This window comes from Empidonax traillii, unplaced genomic scaffold (genome assembly GCF_003031625.1).
Source record: "Empidonax traillii isolate 1590-97213 ecotype Southwest subspecies unplaced genomic scaffold, ASM303162v1 scaffold391:size1093220, whole genome shotgun sequence".
Lineage (NCBI taxonomy): Eukaryota > Metazoa > Chordata > Aves > Passeriformes > Tyrannidae > Empidonax > Empidonax traillii.
Window position 1 is genome coordinate 831,365 of NW_020955584.1, and position 17,724 is coordinate 849,088.

The 17,724-nt window shown below is 39.0% G+C and overlaps 1 protein-coding gene across 7 annotated transcripts in view; it reads left to right on the forward strand.

Annotated features, from left to right (window-relative positions):
* The first annotated feature begins 545 nt into the window (after window positions 1-545).
* Window positions 546-17,724, forward strand: part of SYT14 (synaptotagmin 14) — a 90,361-nt gene continuing 73,182 nt past the window's right edge. For 4 of the 7 annotated variants that reach the window (XM_027893514.1, XM_027893515.1, XM_027893516.1 and 1 more), the window contains exons 1-2: window positions 574-633; window positions 12,873-12,920. Coding sequence is in view for 3 of the 7 variants with exons in the window: in XM_027893519.1 (XP_027749320.1) it covers window positions 621-633; window positions 12,873-12,920 (61 nt within the window). In the remaining 4 variants the exon portion in view is untranslated. Of the gene's footprint in view, window positions 634-12,872; window positions 12,921-17,724 lie in introns of all 7 variants that reach the window. The other 3 variants (XM_027893519.1, XM_027893520.1, XM_027893521.1) reach the window with 1 other exon arrangement.

The window sequence follows — 17,724 nt, forward strand, 5'->3', positions numbered from 1 at the left end:
GTCAATGAACGTTTAGGTTGGATATCAGGAAAAGGTTCTTCACCCAGAGTGTGTTTGGTCACTGGGACAGGCTCCCCAGGGAAGTGGTCACAGCACCAAGGCTGACAGAGTTCAAGAAGCGTTTGGACAGCGCTCTCAGGCACGTGGTGTGGCTCTTGGGGCTGTCCTGCCCAGGGTCAGGGGTTGGACTCGATGCTGCTTGTGGGTCCCTTCCGACTCAGCATATTCTTGTGATTTTGAGAAGCACGGCTTGGCTGACACCAGTGTCCTCGGAGCCTCGGCTTCTGTTCCAGCCAATCGCTGTTGGAAAGGAAACCCGCGGAACAGAACCGCGGAAAGCGCCAGGAGCTTCCCCTGACGGGGAGCGGCGTTTCCGCCCCGCAGCCGTGAGGCGCCCGGGACTCCCCTCACCGGGGCCGGGCGGGGCCGGCCGGCGGCGGCGGAGGGAGCGCTGACGCTCCGGAGGCCGCCCCGCCCCGCTCACCTCCCCGGCCCGCCCCGGCCCGGCCCTCCCGCCGCGCCCGCCCCTCCCGCCGCTCCCGCCTGGCATCCGCGGCGCCCGGCAGCGCCTCTCCTGCGTGCGCTCCCTCCGCTTGGTACGGCCCACCCCGCCGGGGATCATGGCGATTGATGGTAAGTAGGCCAATAACGGGCTCCTCTCTCTCGCCCCGAACCGCTCCCCTCCCCCAGCCCCCTCCTCTCCTTCTCCTCCCCCGGGCACGGGCAGGGGGGGCGGCTCCGGGGGGAGGGAGGGCTCCCACCGCGGCGGGAGGTGGGGGCGCACCGAAGCGAGTGGTCCCCCAGCCGGGGAGGGCGGCGGGGGGCGACTCCTCTGCTCCCCGTCCCCCTCGGCCCGGCTGCGGGGGGTACAGTGCCGGGGCTGTTTGCTGGTGGGGGAGAGGTGAGCGTGGTGCTCCCTCCTCCCATCTCCGCGCCCAGGAGCCGGGCAGGGGTAAATAAATCCTTGGCACGGTGGCCGGCATCCTTCCTCCTCCTCCTCTTCTTCTTCCTCCTCCTTCTCCTCCTCCGCCGCCTCCTGCCCCGGGGATGCCGGGCGTGCGAGGACCCGAGGAGGACGAAGCCATCCATCCCCCCGTGCCTTGAGCCGCCCTTGCGCTGTCGGGGAGACGGGGGCGGGCGGTGCAGCCCCCGGGGCCGGGGCTTTGCCGCCCCTGCCCGCCGCCGGGTCCCAGACCCGCGCCCGGGCCGAAAATGTGGGTGCTGGAGATGCACAGCCCTTTCCACCCTTCCCGCAGGGACTTTGCCAACTGCTTTAAAACTCACTGGCCCTTTCCTGGCCCCTGAGTCTCTGAAAACTGAGTCCCCAGGCGAAGGATGCTCCCCGCTCTCTGCCGGTTGCTTGGAGCTAACAGGCTGCACAGGAGCCTGGTGTCCGCAGATCTTTCTAGTCATTACTTAGAAACAACAACAACAAAGGAGCGAGATGTTCGAGACACTTGTTGGGTTTGTTTGGGAGATGATCATCCTCAAAGACAAGACTTAGGAGCTTTGCTCTGAAATCTCCTCTCTCGATTCTGAGAGCAATTTTACACCTCGATAAAAATCCTTTTAAAAAAATAAGAAATCCCAGAACTTAATTTCCAAGCAGAGAAGATGCTAAGGTATGCAGCTTCCTCGACTGAGGTGTTTCTTTCTGAAAGCATCTGTTGTTATAACTTAAAGAATCTCGGAAAACAGTGAGGGAGGGGGAAAAACAAACTGTTCTCGTTTGTTTCGCATGTGGGATGCTCCTCTGCTGTCAGTTTCCCTGGATTAGTAATTTAGGCCTCTGTAAAGAGAAGTTGCACTGCGCAAGCAGAGCTGCGTGTTCACCTTGTCTTGGAAGCTGTGCACACCAGGAGTCTGAGCTGGCCAGCTTTAAGTTGGCTGGGTTCTTTTCTGCTGAAAAGTCCCCTCAATATTATCAAGAAGATAGCAAAAAATTTCTGCTGGGTCTGGACTTTTTACATAACTCGAGCTCAGAAAGAAATTATCAGTCCTTCAAAATCTGTCTCTGATTTCATTTTAAGCAGCATTATCCCAGAAATCTGTGGGAATCTGTTAGATCTGAAAATATTCACAGTATGTGAAACTCATGTGTAATATTTTCAGAGGATTTAGGGTATTACTTCTTAAAAGTTAAAGCAAATAATCATGGATGAATAAAGCAATGTAACCTTTGAAAACACTTCTCATTATGGCCAGACTTTAGAAATAGCCCAGCTCTTGTAGATACTTATATGAAATATTCAAAATGGGACTTAAGCTTTTGAGAAAATTGGGTGCATAGTTTACAGTTAAATGCAGAGGAAGGATTAAAAAAAAAAAATCCAATCATGAAAGTGGTCTGCTGGGCTTTGATTTAGTACTCTTCCTGAAGACAGCAAATGCAATGTGTTTTTCTGCTGTAGTCTGTAGCAGGCATGCATCCTCCTCTTTGTTTTCAACTGAATAGCTGATTATCTTGATGTTCTCTCCCTCCTGTTTGTGCAACAGTGCCTTGCCTTGACTGCACTGTTTAGCAGTACTGTGTTCTGGCCAGCAGTGCTTAAAAATATGAATTTGATTTGGTTAAATACTAACTCTTGAAGTTGGCATCAAACCATGGGATTTCTAGTCTAAACTGTCAAAATACAGAATTTGCATTGTGTCCAAGTAAATTTGTAAATGTATTTAAGTAAACAGAGAAAATACTTTGCTCAGTTTTAAAGGCACAGGATTTGGCCAATTTTTTTTTTTTTGTTTGGTAGAGGCACAGGAAATAAGCAAGATTGAAAACTGAAGAATTTGAAGAATTAAACCCCTTCAAAGCAGGATATAGATGTGAAGAGTGCACAAAATTAAAAGAACTCAAAATAGAATTTGTTAGCTGCCTTTGGCTGTTCTTAAAAACCTTTAAGTACCATTTCCTATGTCACTTTGTCAGTAAAGCAGCCGACAGTGGTTCTAACAGTGAACCCCAAAGTTTTTGTGAAAGTGAGGCTTTTTGTAGCAAGTGTTATAGAGAACCAGGGAGCCACTGGCCATGGCCAGTGGCCATTACCCTTTTAGACAGTGTCAATGCTTTGTTATGACCACTGACAGACTTCTAAAAGACAAGTATTCTTGATGTGATCGGGTTCAAAGCCCTCATCTAGTGATTGCAGGAATAATGACATCTTTTTCTTTAGAAAGTTAATGTCACGTTAAAACATGTTCCTTTTGTATTTGTTTATAAACACATCAGGTTACAGTTTGCGTCAGTCAGGCAGTCTCAGATTTATGAAGAAACAAGAGAGAACAACCCAAATGGAAAAGTTTTGGCACAAATGAGATTAAAGAATTGTATTTGCGTTTGTTATTTCTGTGTAGTTATCCCCCAAAACAAAATTAGTATTAGCTAGGAGCTCTGTTTTGTGATGCAAGGTAATTTATTTCTTAACATTTCCATTTTTTCACAGGGAAAGATTAAATTAAACTAATAAATAGAGTAACAGAACAGGAAGGTGACAAATGTGGTAGAGAGTAAGACCAAACTGAAAGCAGTAGTAAGACCAGACTGACAGGCAATCCGAGGTTAAAATGCTCCCACGTACAGCTGCCCAGTCCTGGAGTCTTGTGGCAGTTTGCTGGGATTGGGGAGAAAGTTGAGGAGTCACCTTTGAGAACTCTTCAGCATGACTGCGGCAATGATCCTTATGGCAGCATTGCCTTGATTTCTCTATGCTGCTTTTCCTCTTTTGAGCAATAGCAAAGCTTTGGCATCTTGAGAGGTCTGTTGAATTGAGATCTGGATGAGGAGCTAGCAATGGAAACTACATTGCATTGCATGGAGGAGGGAAAAGAAATGTAAAAGGTCGCAGGTGAGATACTTTATAACCTAAGGCAGAATTGCATATCTCGCATAGCCTCTTGAATCTACTTTTACCATAATTTTGGTCCGTACTTGAACGTGCTCTAATGTAGTACAGGCTATACAGAGGCTTATGTTTCTCAAGGAGCAGAATACATCTAGAGATTAATCTTTTCAGAACGAGTTAATTATTTTCAAATTTAAACTCTTTCCTATGGTTTATGTTGTGAGGAGTTTGGTGTTAAGAACTGAGAAGTTGTATTTAAGAGAATAATTAAGCCAGCCAGGTAAGAGGAATCTAGTAGAGAAGGAAGAATTACACCTTGGTGCTGTTATCGAATAAGTTATTGATAGTGAGACTAATGAACATGACTTCCCATGTCCTTCCCCGGTGATCCTTTCAGTTTAACACTTCTTCCTGATGTAGAGGCCGAGGTCCTTGCCATGTATCTGTGTTTTTGATCATTTTGTTCTTGCGTCTCCTGAGTGTCTCTGAAGTGTCCTAATCTCTTTGATGCTTCTGACAAGACTGACCCCTTCTCTTTCCTCATCTGCCAGTGGTTTGGTTTGGAGCAGGCATCTGCAGCTCTGTGTGCTGCTATGCAGGGATTTTTTGGCCAGTGGGCTGTCCTTGTGTTTAATGGGGTCTGTGTTTGTGTTGTATTTGACTGGTGATGTTTATAAAACATGGAATGTTAAATAAATGTGTTAAGTTCTTAAAACTTTCTGTCAATTTTGTCTTAAATTAGCCAAGACAAAATAGTAAACAATGGAAGGATGGGGCAGGAAACGAGCCGCTTAATTGTGTAGCCTTCGTTTCCTTGGGAAACAAAGATAAAAATTACTGAATGAACCTACTTTTTGTTTGTGAATGGGAAAAGAGAGAGGATTTAAAACACTGCTTCATATAGGTTATGTGAAAACTATGCCTAATTGCAAATTTCCAGAATCCAGAAAAGGAAACAATGGAGCAATTAGCTGCTTACAGTTAGGTAGGAGTATCATGAATGGCTTGTAGGTTGAATCTGGCTTAGGGTACAGTTTTGTCTTGACTTCCTAGTTACCTGGGATATTGAGGCATCACTGCAGCATGTACTAGAAGGGTATAAGATGACATGGAGATCCTCGAGTTAGTGCTGATCTGAATTGGCAGTAGTGCTTCCGAATCCAAGCTGGTGCAGCCAGGGCAGGGGCTGAGCAGCAGCATCAGTATTAAATAAAGCCTAAACATAAGAGGACGTGTTTTGTACTTAGGCCCACTTTTAAACACATTAGTTTGTTGTGGGGTGGATCGCATGTCAGGGTATCAGATTTGATCAGCCACGCAGAATCGGTTTGATTTCCTGGTTGGATTTGTCTTACACCGTAATAGCTGTAGTGTTGAATCTGTTGAAATAAGGAGAGCTGTTAGGTCTCTATCACCTTTCGGGTTATAGAGGGGGCTACCTTTTTTTTATAAAAAAGACATCTAACCTCTAATGCTCTACAGACTTATTGTTGATAAGTTCCCTGTGGGCTGAGGTGAAACTATCATACTTAGTATAAGAACAGGTGATATATTCCGAGTGAAATTCTTCTTGAATTCCGTTCCTTTTTAATGCTTAGCACTTTTGCAAATTGGAACTCTTGACATTCAAGGAAAGCAAACACACAGCCACTGCCTGGTTAAAGATGTTGGCTTATATTACTGCCCATTGAAATACAGGAGATATCCAAGACAGGAAAGAGTCTTGCTGTCTTCCAGAGAACTTTCAACTGTTTTAACTATTATACGTATGACGCGTATATATACTAATATACATCATATTTTCTCTTCAACCTAATTCAATTATAATGCTTCCGACTTTTGTAATGAGTAATGCAAGGAATCCACAGCTGATACAAATTTTTTCTTGAATATTGTCAGGTTTTGAACTGCGTAAGGCCAAGGGCCTATGTTGTGTGAAAAAGTTGAAGTGGATTTCAAGTCAACAGTTAATCCTTTCACCTTCTGATTTTTGCATATTTACCTCTTGGAGGTGGCAGATGTTTTCTGATTTCTGCGTAAACCTGTCTCTAGAATGAGGAAGAAACTTTGGGGAGATTTTGAAAGTTAATTTTAAGACAGCAAATGAGTGTTGAGTTTGTGAACTAATAGGACGCATTCTGCAGAGAAGCATAGTCTTCAGTGTGAAAAGGGGTAGGTTCAGTATGGTTGGCACACATTTTTGTTTTATAGGCTAAAATAAGCTGTTTTCCTACTAACTGGAATCTTTTTAAATACAAATTCTTTGTAGTAATTTCCCTTTGTATCACAAACTTTCTGCATTGTGTGAAATATGAGAAGTCCAGTTACTGGTACTATTTCTGTGAGTATGTTTTTCTCCATAGTCCATAGAATCATTTTAAAAATAGAAACATTTCTCAGCTTACTTTCTGTTTTGAAACTTTGCTCTAGAGTAGTGATTAGTGGGGGTAACTAAAAAATGTAAGAATTAGCTAAAAGTCATGCTAATTTTTCATCCTTTTTCTGCTATCAACTTTTGTTGTTGACATCTTCCTTTTTATTTCTAGAACATCTGATAATGGTGTACATTGCTTGGCAATGTATGTTTAATAATTTTGGCATTTGCAATGAAGTTCCTTTTGTAACTGCTGGTTTTCTTTCTGTTCTTATTAAAAAAAATGTGCAGGTTTCATATTAGGTCAGATTTGAGGCATTTATACTGGATGTTTCTGTGCTAGTTATATTTACTGTATTTCTTCATTTCCATCAGTAAGACTTATCTAAAGAAGTACTTGACTGAGAACTAGGTAAAATAAAGACGTTAATTTTTTTTTTTTTTTTTTTTTTAGTGCTAATTCTATTTCAGTTATCAGAAGAGTAGGGAAAGAAAAGTGTCTGGTCATTCTGGGTAGGAAGGAAGGTGAGATAAAACTATTTTCATGATGGGAGAATAGGTCCCAAATAAGCTCTCGGCTTTATTACTTGGTCAACTTAGAAAATCTGTGCTGTTTCCAGAATAGAAATGGCTATGCTAATCTTGATTAATTGTCGCTGATTGCTAATTCATTGATCAGTGTAATTGGTTCTGTTGATTACAAATATAATTCCAAAGTAAATATCTTCTATGAGAAAACTGTTTTAATGTTTGTCACTACTTTTATGGTTGGATAACAACAAACAAAATATTCTTGAGAAAGGTAGATGACCTTATCCTTAGGCTAAGAAATTACTAGACAGTGATCATTTCAAATGGTGCTAGCAAAGAAGACAGTCTTTACAATAGGAGTTTGCATTATAAAACATTGATTTCTGACTTTTAGTCTTGAAAACTTCTGGTCTTGAATATGTCTGCTGCTAATTTAATCCAGTACTTAGTTCTCTTTTAGTGAGTTAGACTGAATAATTGTTCTTTATTCACCTGCTTACATCCACTCTCTGTTGTGGTTTTTTTCCAGGTCCTAGAGTCTTAGTCTATTAAGTCATTCCTCATATGGAAACCATTTGTGTTTTAACTGTTTTCACTGACTTTTTTTTTTTTTTTTTTTTTTTTTTTTTTTTTTTTTTTTTTTTTTTTTTTTTTTTTTTTTTTTTTTTTTTTTTTTTTTTTTTTTTTTTTTTTTTTTTTTTTTTTTTTTTTTTTTTTCCCTGTGTGTTCTGTGGTTCCATTTTATTCTTTAGGGTGGTGGGACCAAGAGGAGACCAAAACCGCACAAAACATACGACATGCGGGTGTATTTAAACATTTCATTTTTTACATAAGCAGTATTATATGTAGACTAAAATTATGAAAAGGATGCTAAAGGAATGCAGAGATGATTTTACACCATGAGTGAGGATGGTCTAATAAATGTATGTATGTAATCTTTACAGGACAAACACCATACTGATGCCAACTGTAGGGTTGCTGTTAAGTCTTTTCAACTTTGTTTATTTTCCATTGCAGTTAGCTGTCTGTTTATCTAGAACTGGATTATTCCTTAAATTCAGTTCATGGTATGAGACAGTTTCTCAAGGAGTAGATTTGTTGATGTATGTAACCCAGAACACTCCCATTACGGTTGTCTCCTTTGATAAATTTGCAGTATGTTACATGAAACAGCTTAGCATAAGAATGGGTTTTTAAGTATCTTGTATTCACAGCAGAAGCCTTAGTATTTCCACATGCTTCAGACACGGTAACATTAACAGTGTTAGGCTTTATTCACTTGTATCCCATTTTACGTTTCCGTGCTGTGACACTTCTATTTGATGCATTTCCTACACGACCTTGTTGTTTCTTTCTCATCTGCCAGTCCTGCACGCTCAAGCCTTACCTGTGGGCTGTAGTTTTAACTGTGACTGTGTCTGACGAGGGGTCCCAGAGCAGGAGGGGAGGAGCTCTGCTGAAATACTCGTCCCGTGCCATTGCTGTGCGTGGCTACTCCTCTGCAGTTTGGCAAGGTGGGCTCTCAGGGGCAGTAATGAACACTGTGCCCCTCACCCTCTTCGTGCAACTCAACCTGTGCAGTTGGTTGAGTTCTGCACTGGAATTTTGCGGATTTGCCAAGGGAAAAAACAGTTGTCTAATGTTGAATAAAATGTTAAGTAAACATTCGTTGAATGTGATCCAAACTTATGAAAATGCTAATTAAAATACAATCCTCAGCAGGAAGGTAATTTATCATCTAAAAAGTGCATCCCCAAAATTACGCCCGATGACAAAGGCTTTTGTGATACAATGTAATGTTCCACTGCAGCTGCTAGCATGGATTTGTTGCTGAGCTGAAGAATAATGAATTTTATGCTCACCACAGTTTTGGTATTGGAACTGAGACTGTACGACATGTTTATTGAAGGGGTGGGATGTACCCTTGCTGAGTTTGTGGGTGATGGCAGGAAGGGAGCAGTTAATAAGCTGAGGGGCAGGGCTGCTGTCTGGCAGGTGCCCAGCAAGATAAAAAGCGGCCTGAAGGAACCTCAGAAACTTAAACGAGGACAAATGAAACCAAGCCCGTGCAGCGCTACAGGCTGCACACAGGCTGGCCAGGAGCAACTCTGAACAAAAGACTCTGAGGGTCCCGGTGAACAGCAAGTTCATGGACCAGCCAGGGCCTCTGGCCTGTATGCAGTTGTGATAACCCAGCATGAGAGGATGACAAACTGGAGTTTGTCAGCAGAGTACGTGGCACGTGAGGAGAGACTTAAGAAATTAATTTGTGGAGGGGACTCTTACTGCAAGCCTTTCTCTGTATAAGGGGGTCTCAGATACGGAGGTGAGATCTTAAGCTGTGCAGTGAAAGCACATGAGGCAGGGGGTGTGAGCTACATCAAGGGAAGTCCTGGCTGACTGTGAGGAAGAAGTGCTCACAGTGAGAGGGAACTGGTGGTGTCTGGAGAGGTCATGGAATCTTGGGCATTGTAGAACATGGTTGGTTGAGACCCAGTGGAATCTCTTGTAAAGCTGGTCCTGGTCCTGCTCTGAAGTCTTTCAGAGTGCCGGAAGTCATTCCCAATCTGAATTCCTCTGATGATGCCAGTGTTACGTTTCCTCGACAGTTATTTTCAGTGCCCAGTAGTGAAGTTTCAGCTGAAGTCCAAACATAGTAGAACTTTGAATGTTGAAGTGGACTCATTTTAGAAAGACATAAAATTTTCAATTTATACAAAATTCAGGAGGTACTTTGCCTTCTTTGGTGTACACCTTTTCATCTCTTTGGTATAATCATCTTGGCAAATAGTGACTTGGTATACAAAATCTTTGGCTTAAAGTGAGAAAATTAAACTTCATCAGGTGTTTCAGCTGCCTCTGAAAACCATCTGGCCATTCTGTTTGTGCTAAATCTTTGAATGTTTCAGATTTTTTGGGCCAATAGGTGGTTTTTTTGCTCGAGAAAACAAAAATGTTTTGTTTGAATGTGAAATTCTAAAATTACTTAATCTTTTTTCATTTTACTTATATTGTCTGAAATTATGAAAAGTTCTGTGTCCCCAGGAGGGCGTGTTTCTATTATCAGATTACATTTTGGACAAAGTATTATGTAATTTTATATGCAAACTCACTTAAAATTTTAAAATCTTAAATATGAGATCACATTCATAGTCGGGATGAAATAAAAATAATAATAATTTGTGTCTAAATCTTAATTAACTATAAAATTATGGTGAACTAACACTATATTAGGATCATTTACTTAAAAATAGTATTTAAAGAGTAAAATTTAAGAGGGTCATACCACTGAACATTTGGGATTTGTGGGCTAACCGACACAAACTCAATTTTTTCAGACTGAAGTGCTAAATTAGGAGCTGACATCTTGCTGTCATGCAAGATGTTTTTGTATTTTCAGTTTGGTTTCTTTCAGTGTCTAGGTTGTTCAAAGCTGAGAGAATTCTTGGGAATTGGAAAGACAGAAATCTTGTGTTCATTTGTTAATCTGTGAGTAAAAGCAAGGTTTCAATATTGTATTAGTTCCACAGTTTTTAGGAACACTGGGGAAAAGAAGAATCTGCCCAGGTCAATTAAGGATAAAATATGTGTTCAATACACTGGTTAACTTAAAATATAAAAGAAACTTTCTTCAATGTTATTTTCAAAACATGTAGGTCACTTGATGTATTTTCATTTAACAGTTGATTTTCATCCAAAAGCAAACTTTGGGGGAAAAGTGATAGATCACTCACCTATTAAATAAAAGATAACATTCAGCATTTTCTAACAAAATAAAAAGAATAAAATCCTGACTGAATGCATATTAAATGGTATAAAATTATTATGTAGTCTTATGGTCAATAAAAAGTAACATGCAGAATAGTGTAAAGGCTTTATTTAGTGGAACACCATCATATTTTAGCATCTAAATGGTTGAATAAAGATCTCTTTCTTTGGAAAACAAAAGGTAGCAATGCAGAATCCAAACCTAAAATTAGTATTTTATGATATGAATTCAAGCTGGTTGATTTCACTGAGGGCAGTGAATATAATTTAAATCTGCTGCTGCTCTCTTCTCTTAGTTGTTTCTAGGTGAATCTTTATTTTTAACTGTCTGGCATCTATATAATGAAAAATTCTTTAATTTTTTTCAGTAGTTTTTATTATTTCTTTACTGCTGAATTTCAGACTAGCGGGGGAAGAAATTCTAGGGTGAAGACCAGAGAGTGACTTTTCAGTCTCTATTCTGGTTTCTCTTTTGTACCCTGAAGATGATTGCAATGGCATTAAAGAAGATTGTAATCTTCTCCCTAAGTCTTTTTAATGCCTTGTTGTCATAAAAGCAGATTATTATTTTTTAATTTAGTTTTTCTTATGGTTTCTCAATGAAAATGATGTTGTCCAGCTTCTAGAATGCACTGAAAAGAGGGAATTATATTGCTATTATAACTGGCTTTCGTAATGGTGATGACTATACAAAAGTCATGGGATTCTCAGACTAATTGACACTTGAGTTCCCATTCAAGAGTATCTTTAAAGCTTGTATTTCACATTACTGAATATGAAAAAAAATATTGTTGATATAAAATGAAGATTCTTTTTAATTTCGTAGACATTTGATTTTATTTTTTTTATTTTTTTTATGTTTTACTCCATATATTTGATCCCTTTTATCTTTTTTCCCCCTTCAATATATTCATTTCCCACAGTTATTTCTTTAAAGTTTAAATTTAAATACAAATACAGGTGTCCTCAAAACTTATACAACACCATCTGCTTGTGTTATCAATTAAGAGTTTTAAGTATTAGTTGATGTTACATCACAATATGCTTTATTGTATGTCAAAATTAATTTATTATGGAGTAAAGAAGAGCAATAAGTGCTATATAATGTATTTCCATATTTTTGAGATGGAAAGAATTTCATTACCTAAAGCTTGTTTTAGTGTGTTGTGAAGCGTTTGGAGCCCAGTAGTGATTAATGCACATGGATTAGATGCTTCGTGAGTTTTTCTATCTCTTGCTTTGTATTTTCATGAGATTGCAGAGAACTGGGTATGAAAACCTCGACAGTTCCCCTCACTTCTGTATTCACATGCTGTAGTCTTTTGTTGTCAGGGGAAGGAGCCTTAGTGGGTGTTAAGGTGTAATTAAAGAGAAACCATAGCTTGATGTAGTTTGGATTTTAAGGTTTGACCGGGGGCATATAATTCAAAAATATTTTTATTTTAGATATATATTTAAAAGAGAAGAGGATCGTGAATACTGCAGATGTATTCAATATAAAGTGATCACAATAAAAAAAATGAACTCCTCCAATAATTTCTACGAACCATTAAAAGAATTTCTTTGACAGTTTGCCACTGCCCATTCCTCCTTCTGCAAGGCTTAGCCATAGCTTGTTTCCTGTCCCATCCCTGGATCACACCTTCTTCTGTGAACGTGGTTGACCGAAAGTATTCTCCTTCTTTTGTGGGTTCCTTCATTGTTCTCGCTCAGTATATGATGTGGTGCCATTTTGTTTACAGGCTGTAATTCTAACATTAAAATGTAAATGAAAGCTGAGTGTTGCTAGCAACAATTTTATTATTCTCATGTAAGTATCTTAATTTTTGTGGTTTTTTTTTTTAATATAAGAAATCTTTAAAGAAGAAATTCTAGGCAAACCCAGCCTTTGGTAACAGGATTTCTCTCTCTCTCTCTTTTTTTTTTTTTTTTTTCCCCCCCTCCCACCATGGAAGATAGTGATAATGCTATTTTGGTGTTATATCACAAGTATTTTTGATATTTTGGCAATTCTTCTCTAGATACCCTTCTGTAGGGTAGTTCCCTCCAAACAGGAAATTGTACTTGGGAAACATTAGTGTGGCTTCAGTCAAAGTGCTTGCTTTTGTAATTTTATCTCTATAAATTCAATGTAAAGCTCTTCAAACTGTACCACCATTAGCAATACTAAGCCAAAGGTACATTTATTGTTCTCTCCAAAGGATTTAATGTATAAATGGAAAAAATTTGTTAAGCCAGTCTTTTGCATTTTCATTAAATGACATAATTTTAGTACTTTCTTTTACATTGTTTATAAATATTATTAAGAAACCAAATACATTTTATTTGTTACTGTTTTCTAATTATTTATTTCCACATAGGTGGAGAACGAACTTGTGGTGTACATGAGCTGATCTGCATTAGAAAAGGTAAGCATTGATTTGTGAAAGGGTACTTCTTAGCTTGTGAATGGTACTGGTGAGAAATCTGCTGTCTATTGTTATGATCTCACCTTTCCTGGATCTTAGTGTTGCATCTTTGTGTTGCAGAATCTTTTGATGCTGACAATGTCAATGAAAAAAAGAAAAAAAAGTGAAATTACAAATAAAATTTGATTTTTTGCAAGAAGGATAAAGGTACTCCTCCAATATTCACCAAGTTACATGAAATCTGTTAATGTTGTTCAACTGTGATGGGTAACCACGAAAATTTTGGTCTTTGCCTTGTCTGCATATTTGTAGGATGACTTCATTTTTAGTAGTAATAGAAAGTTAGGAAGATGTTTTGAACAACTGATGTAATGGACTGGCAGTCTCTGCCTGTGATTTCAGGGGAGATCCTAATAACTCAACCTTCTTTGAGAACAACTGTGTCAGTAGTGAAACCAGTAATTGACAGCGCACGAACAGAGCTGTGCTCGAGAGGGAACTGTTACAGGCTTAAAGCCGAGCTACAGTGATTGAAGTTGGAGCTTGACAGAACAGCTCAGCTGATACAAAGACTAGATACACTTCTGTTTTCTGTCCCTTTTGGGAGCCCTACACTCCCTCCTGCAGCATTGCTGTTGAATCTCTTTCTTCTGATCTGAAAACTACCCTTCAACAAAAAAAAACCTGTTTCTTCAAAGATGACTTGTTTGAATTGAGTCACAGTTAGATCAGAAGAGTCTTGGCGCTTTCAAAAGGGAAGGAGTAAGAAAGTGCGGTGGGAGAGGAGGAAGTCTACAAGATTCTTTTGACAACAACTAAGTGTTAGACCGGCTCAATAGTATTGTCAAACCACATCATACTTCGTGGGAAGAAATTTTGTTTGTCCTCTTAGATTCCATTGCATTCACTCAGAGATTTTAGTAGCACTTTGAGGGTTTTATGAAACATTTATTTAACATTGCCTAACCTCAGATTAAGTTTAGGTCAAAACAGCTTTTTGGTCAGAAGTCATCTTTTCCAAATATCTATTAAAAGAATTACTGAATGTTGTATGTGGTTTGACAGTACTGTAATTAAAAACATTTCTCTGCTTTTCTAGACTGTGAATCATTTAGATCTTGCTTTTTTTTGTTACTTCATTTGTATTTTGGAGGGGAGGTGAATTTCTTTCTTTTAATGTTTTCCTAGGCTTTGGTTTTGTTTTTTAAAAATCATCTTTATTGCTGTCTCTGTTTTTCTGTTGATGGATGTCGGTACACACAGTGCTCTATATTTTTTCTATAATAGGCCCTGTTTTTCTTCCTGAATCGTGAAACTCATTGGAATTTCAGGAAGCCTACTGATAAAGTTTCAAAATCTATTGATCTTCTTAATCCCAATTTATTTTAGGATACTGTAGTGATTTTAAGAAAAATAATTCTTCTGTGTTCTTGGAGGCATGGCTTTAATGTTAATTGCTGGGAAGTTAAATTGAAAAGATATGCCTTTTTCGAAGGTTTTAAGTTATATTTGAATATTAGATTCTAAACTCCATTTTTCATTGATATAATACAGTTCTTTAAAAAAACAAAACAAAACAGTTGCATAGAACCTGTGTTTTAACATTAGTGGTTATAAATTAGTCTAGTGTGATTAAAAGAGAAATATCCTCTTAGTGCCATTTATACCCACATTATGTTGGGTTTCTTTTTAGTTCTTATGAGTTTCCATGTGTATTCTGACCTTGTGTGTCCCTATGCCCAGCCGTGTTCCTTGTAGTGCATGGATTGGGTGCATTTTTGTCTGTCTTCACTCCCTACTTGATGTGTACATCTAAAGCAGAAGGTGCTTGCCATTGTACTAAAAATCTTCCAGTTGAGTAGAGTTTTGTTTACTTAGTCTCTAAGACTTTACATCATCTGATACAAATCCAAGATGCTTTCATTGTCTGATCATGGCCAGGCTCCTAAGGGTTGCTTTATTTGCCGGCTGTCCAGGCCTGCCTGCTTGCTGAGATGAGGGTGGAGACTCAACATCTCTACTGACCTCCTCAAAATAGGAAGACATTTCCTAACTGAGAACTCCTGGCTGCCAGCAGTCTTGAGCTGGTCAGATCAGACCTTCCAGCTTTGTCCTTAGTGCCGCTGAGTACTCATGTCAAGCTTACGTAGGATGTAGTTCACTGTCTCTTGGCTGTACTGTGAAAGCCAAGCCTTTTTTCGGTCCATGAGCGCACTGTAGAAGTTGAACGGACAAATTCAGTGTTCACATTGACACATGGGTAGTCCTGTAGTTCTGTCTGGTGCTGAGTAAGTTTTCAGGGTGCCCCTCTTCTTTTTCACTGGTGTCTGTGTGACTGTGGCACCAGGGGAGTGCATTCCAGCACTCGTGGCATTCATGCGGTCCCTCATTTTCATCAAATACAGTCAGTGAGGCTGTGAGAGCTGGTGCAGTGTTTGACAAAATGGTTCTCTGCCTGAAAGCCTCTGATGCTTTCTGCCAGTGATGTGACTGCCCTGTGACTGTGGTGAAGAGTGCCCTTGTGGAACCCCTGAAAGAAGCATTAGTGGTAAATAGCCAGCGTTAAGTAACTGGAGTTCTTAGAGACATCCATGTAAATTTGTGCTTTGCTTGTCTCTCCACGTTGAGAAGCAACTAGTAGGATAAACAATGATGTTCCATCTTATTTCTCCTGTACTGAATAGGGAAAAGGGAGAAGTTAGCAAGCGAGCAAGCAAGCATGTGTCTTCTATGAATAATGCACAGGAAAACTTTCCGGTTTCAAGTGATGGAGTGTAATTACAATTTATATGGGGATTATATGACTTGAAGAACACCTGTTGCTAGTGATCAGGGGTTTTTTTTCTAGTTGTCAAAGGAACACGTTTTTAAATTGGCTTTTTCTTGCCTGACTGTTTGTTTTTTGAAAGGAAAATAGGAACTTTGGAGTGTTGTCTGATGTAATGTGGCAAGTGGCAGAAAGGTCTAAAAAGCTTTGTGTGACCAGACCATTTAGCTCAAATAACGTAATAAAAACTTCTTACCTTGATATGAAAGCTGTAAAACTAAAACCCAAGCCTTAAAAAGGAAATGCCTGCTCTAAAACTATTCAGCTATTAAAATAACCTGAAACATCACTTTTCTCTCTCTCTTTTTATTTTTTTTTTAAATTTTTTTATTTTTTTTTGTTATTTCTCAGATTAGTCAAATCTATGGAAGATTTTTTATTTACATTTGTTATTTTCAAATTTTTTGGTATTCTAGGCTGCACTAACATAGACTGCAAATAGTTGCATTTTTATTTGTATTTCCATTTAAAAGCATCATTAAAGCTTTTTTTTTTTTTTTTTGTTAACAGTGCTTCCACTGAAATAAAACCAACTTGGTTTGTAGATTTATTTTTAGCTTTTTAAGATTCAAAGGTTTGCAAGTACCAGTTCTAATGCTCATTGAATATCTGAGATTATCTGAATTCTAGTGTAAATATGAGCCCGGTGTGGTATTGATACAGAAATCAAATTTGCTACCCAAAGGTGTAGCAGTGGCCTGGCACAGGTCTGCTACTGTGTCACATAATTTTGTTACAGCTTTGTAGTTGCCCAAGAGAGACTGTGTTGGGTCCACTTCTGGTCTGCACAAGGATTGCAGTACTTGTGTTTTGTTACTTGGTTTCCTTTTAGCAGATTCATACATTTTTGAAAAGAACCTGCAAAGAGCTGATCAGGAGTAAGGAGACCGATAGGCTTTTCCAGAAAGCCTTAAAACTAATTTGTATGTATTTTTAAAGAGGCTTCTCCTAAATGCATAAATACAGGGAATATGTGTCCTTAAAATGCGAGTATTTTGTGGCCGTTATGTAACATCTAATAGCTACAAAATCCTGAACAAGTCGCTTTCCAGCTATCAAAAATAATTTTGAAGATGTATGATCAGCTATTAGGGAGGCACTAAAAGTTGTGTCTCCTATGTTTAACATAGTTAAGTGGTTGAATTGTTTATGTGGGTTTGTATTTACACATTGTTGAATTCTGAAAATTGGAAAAAACCCCCAGATTTCTGGTTTTATTATAAATCAACTTCTTGTTTACTTCTATGATTTAATGCAAGTTTATTTTGTGTAGACACACGTATTCAATGTCTGACAATACAAATTGAAGACTTAGCTGTGGGAAGAAGAGTCCTGCTTAGTTTTTGACAGCAGGTGACAGGGTTTTTCTGAAACTACTCAGTTAATGGTTTGCCTTTTTGCTGGTTATTTTCCTAATACACACTTGGTTTTGAGAGAGTCATGAGAGTTGTGTAAGGTGTTCCTTTGGTTATTTGCTATTGACATAAAAGAATTCAGGGAACTTGAGATCAGACTTGAGAAAAATGTGTCTTTTTTGGTTGTACAGTGCACTGTAGCTGCAAGTCCAACTTGGAATTGACCATTGTTAGATGCAGTTATATTTTATTTAAGGCTGTTTTCGAGTTCTGTTTGTAGAGACAAGACAAACTTGAGACGAGTGCTTATGATGTTAAGCTGTTACTGAAGAAAACCTCTCTTAAATATATTCTGGTATGTATGATATTCACTGTATGGCATGGAAGTGACATTAAAGGAGAAAATACATGGCCGTATCACTTTCAGATCTCTCACCCTTATTTATTCTCAAAGTAATGCAAAGTGGTACTTCTAACTCAGCAATGTATTCTGTATTTAATTCATGGAATTGCAGATTGAGTATCTGAGTAAGGACTGAGTTGCAACGATGTTTAAAAATTATTTTAAGCTCTTTTTTCTTTTGCAAGATGTTCTTTTCTGTCTATTGTTGTGGCAGTCTTG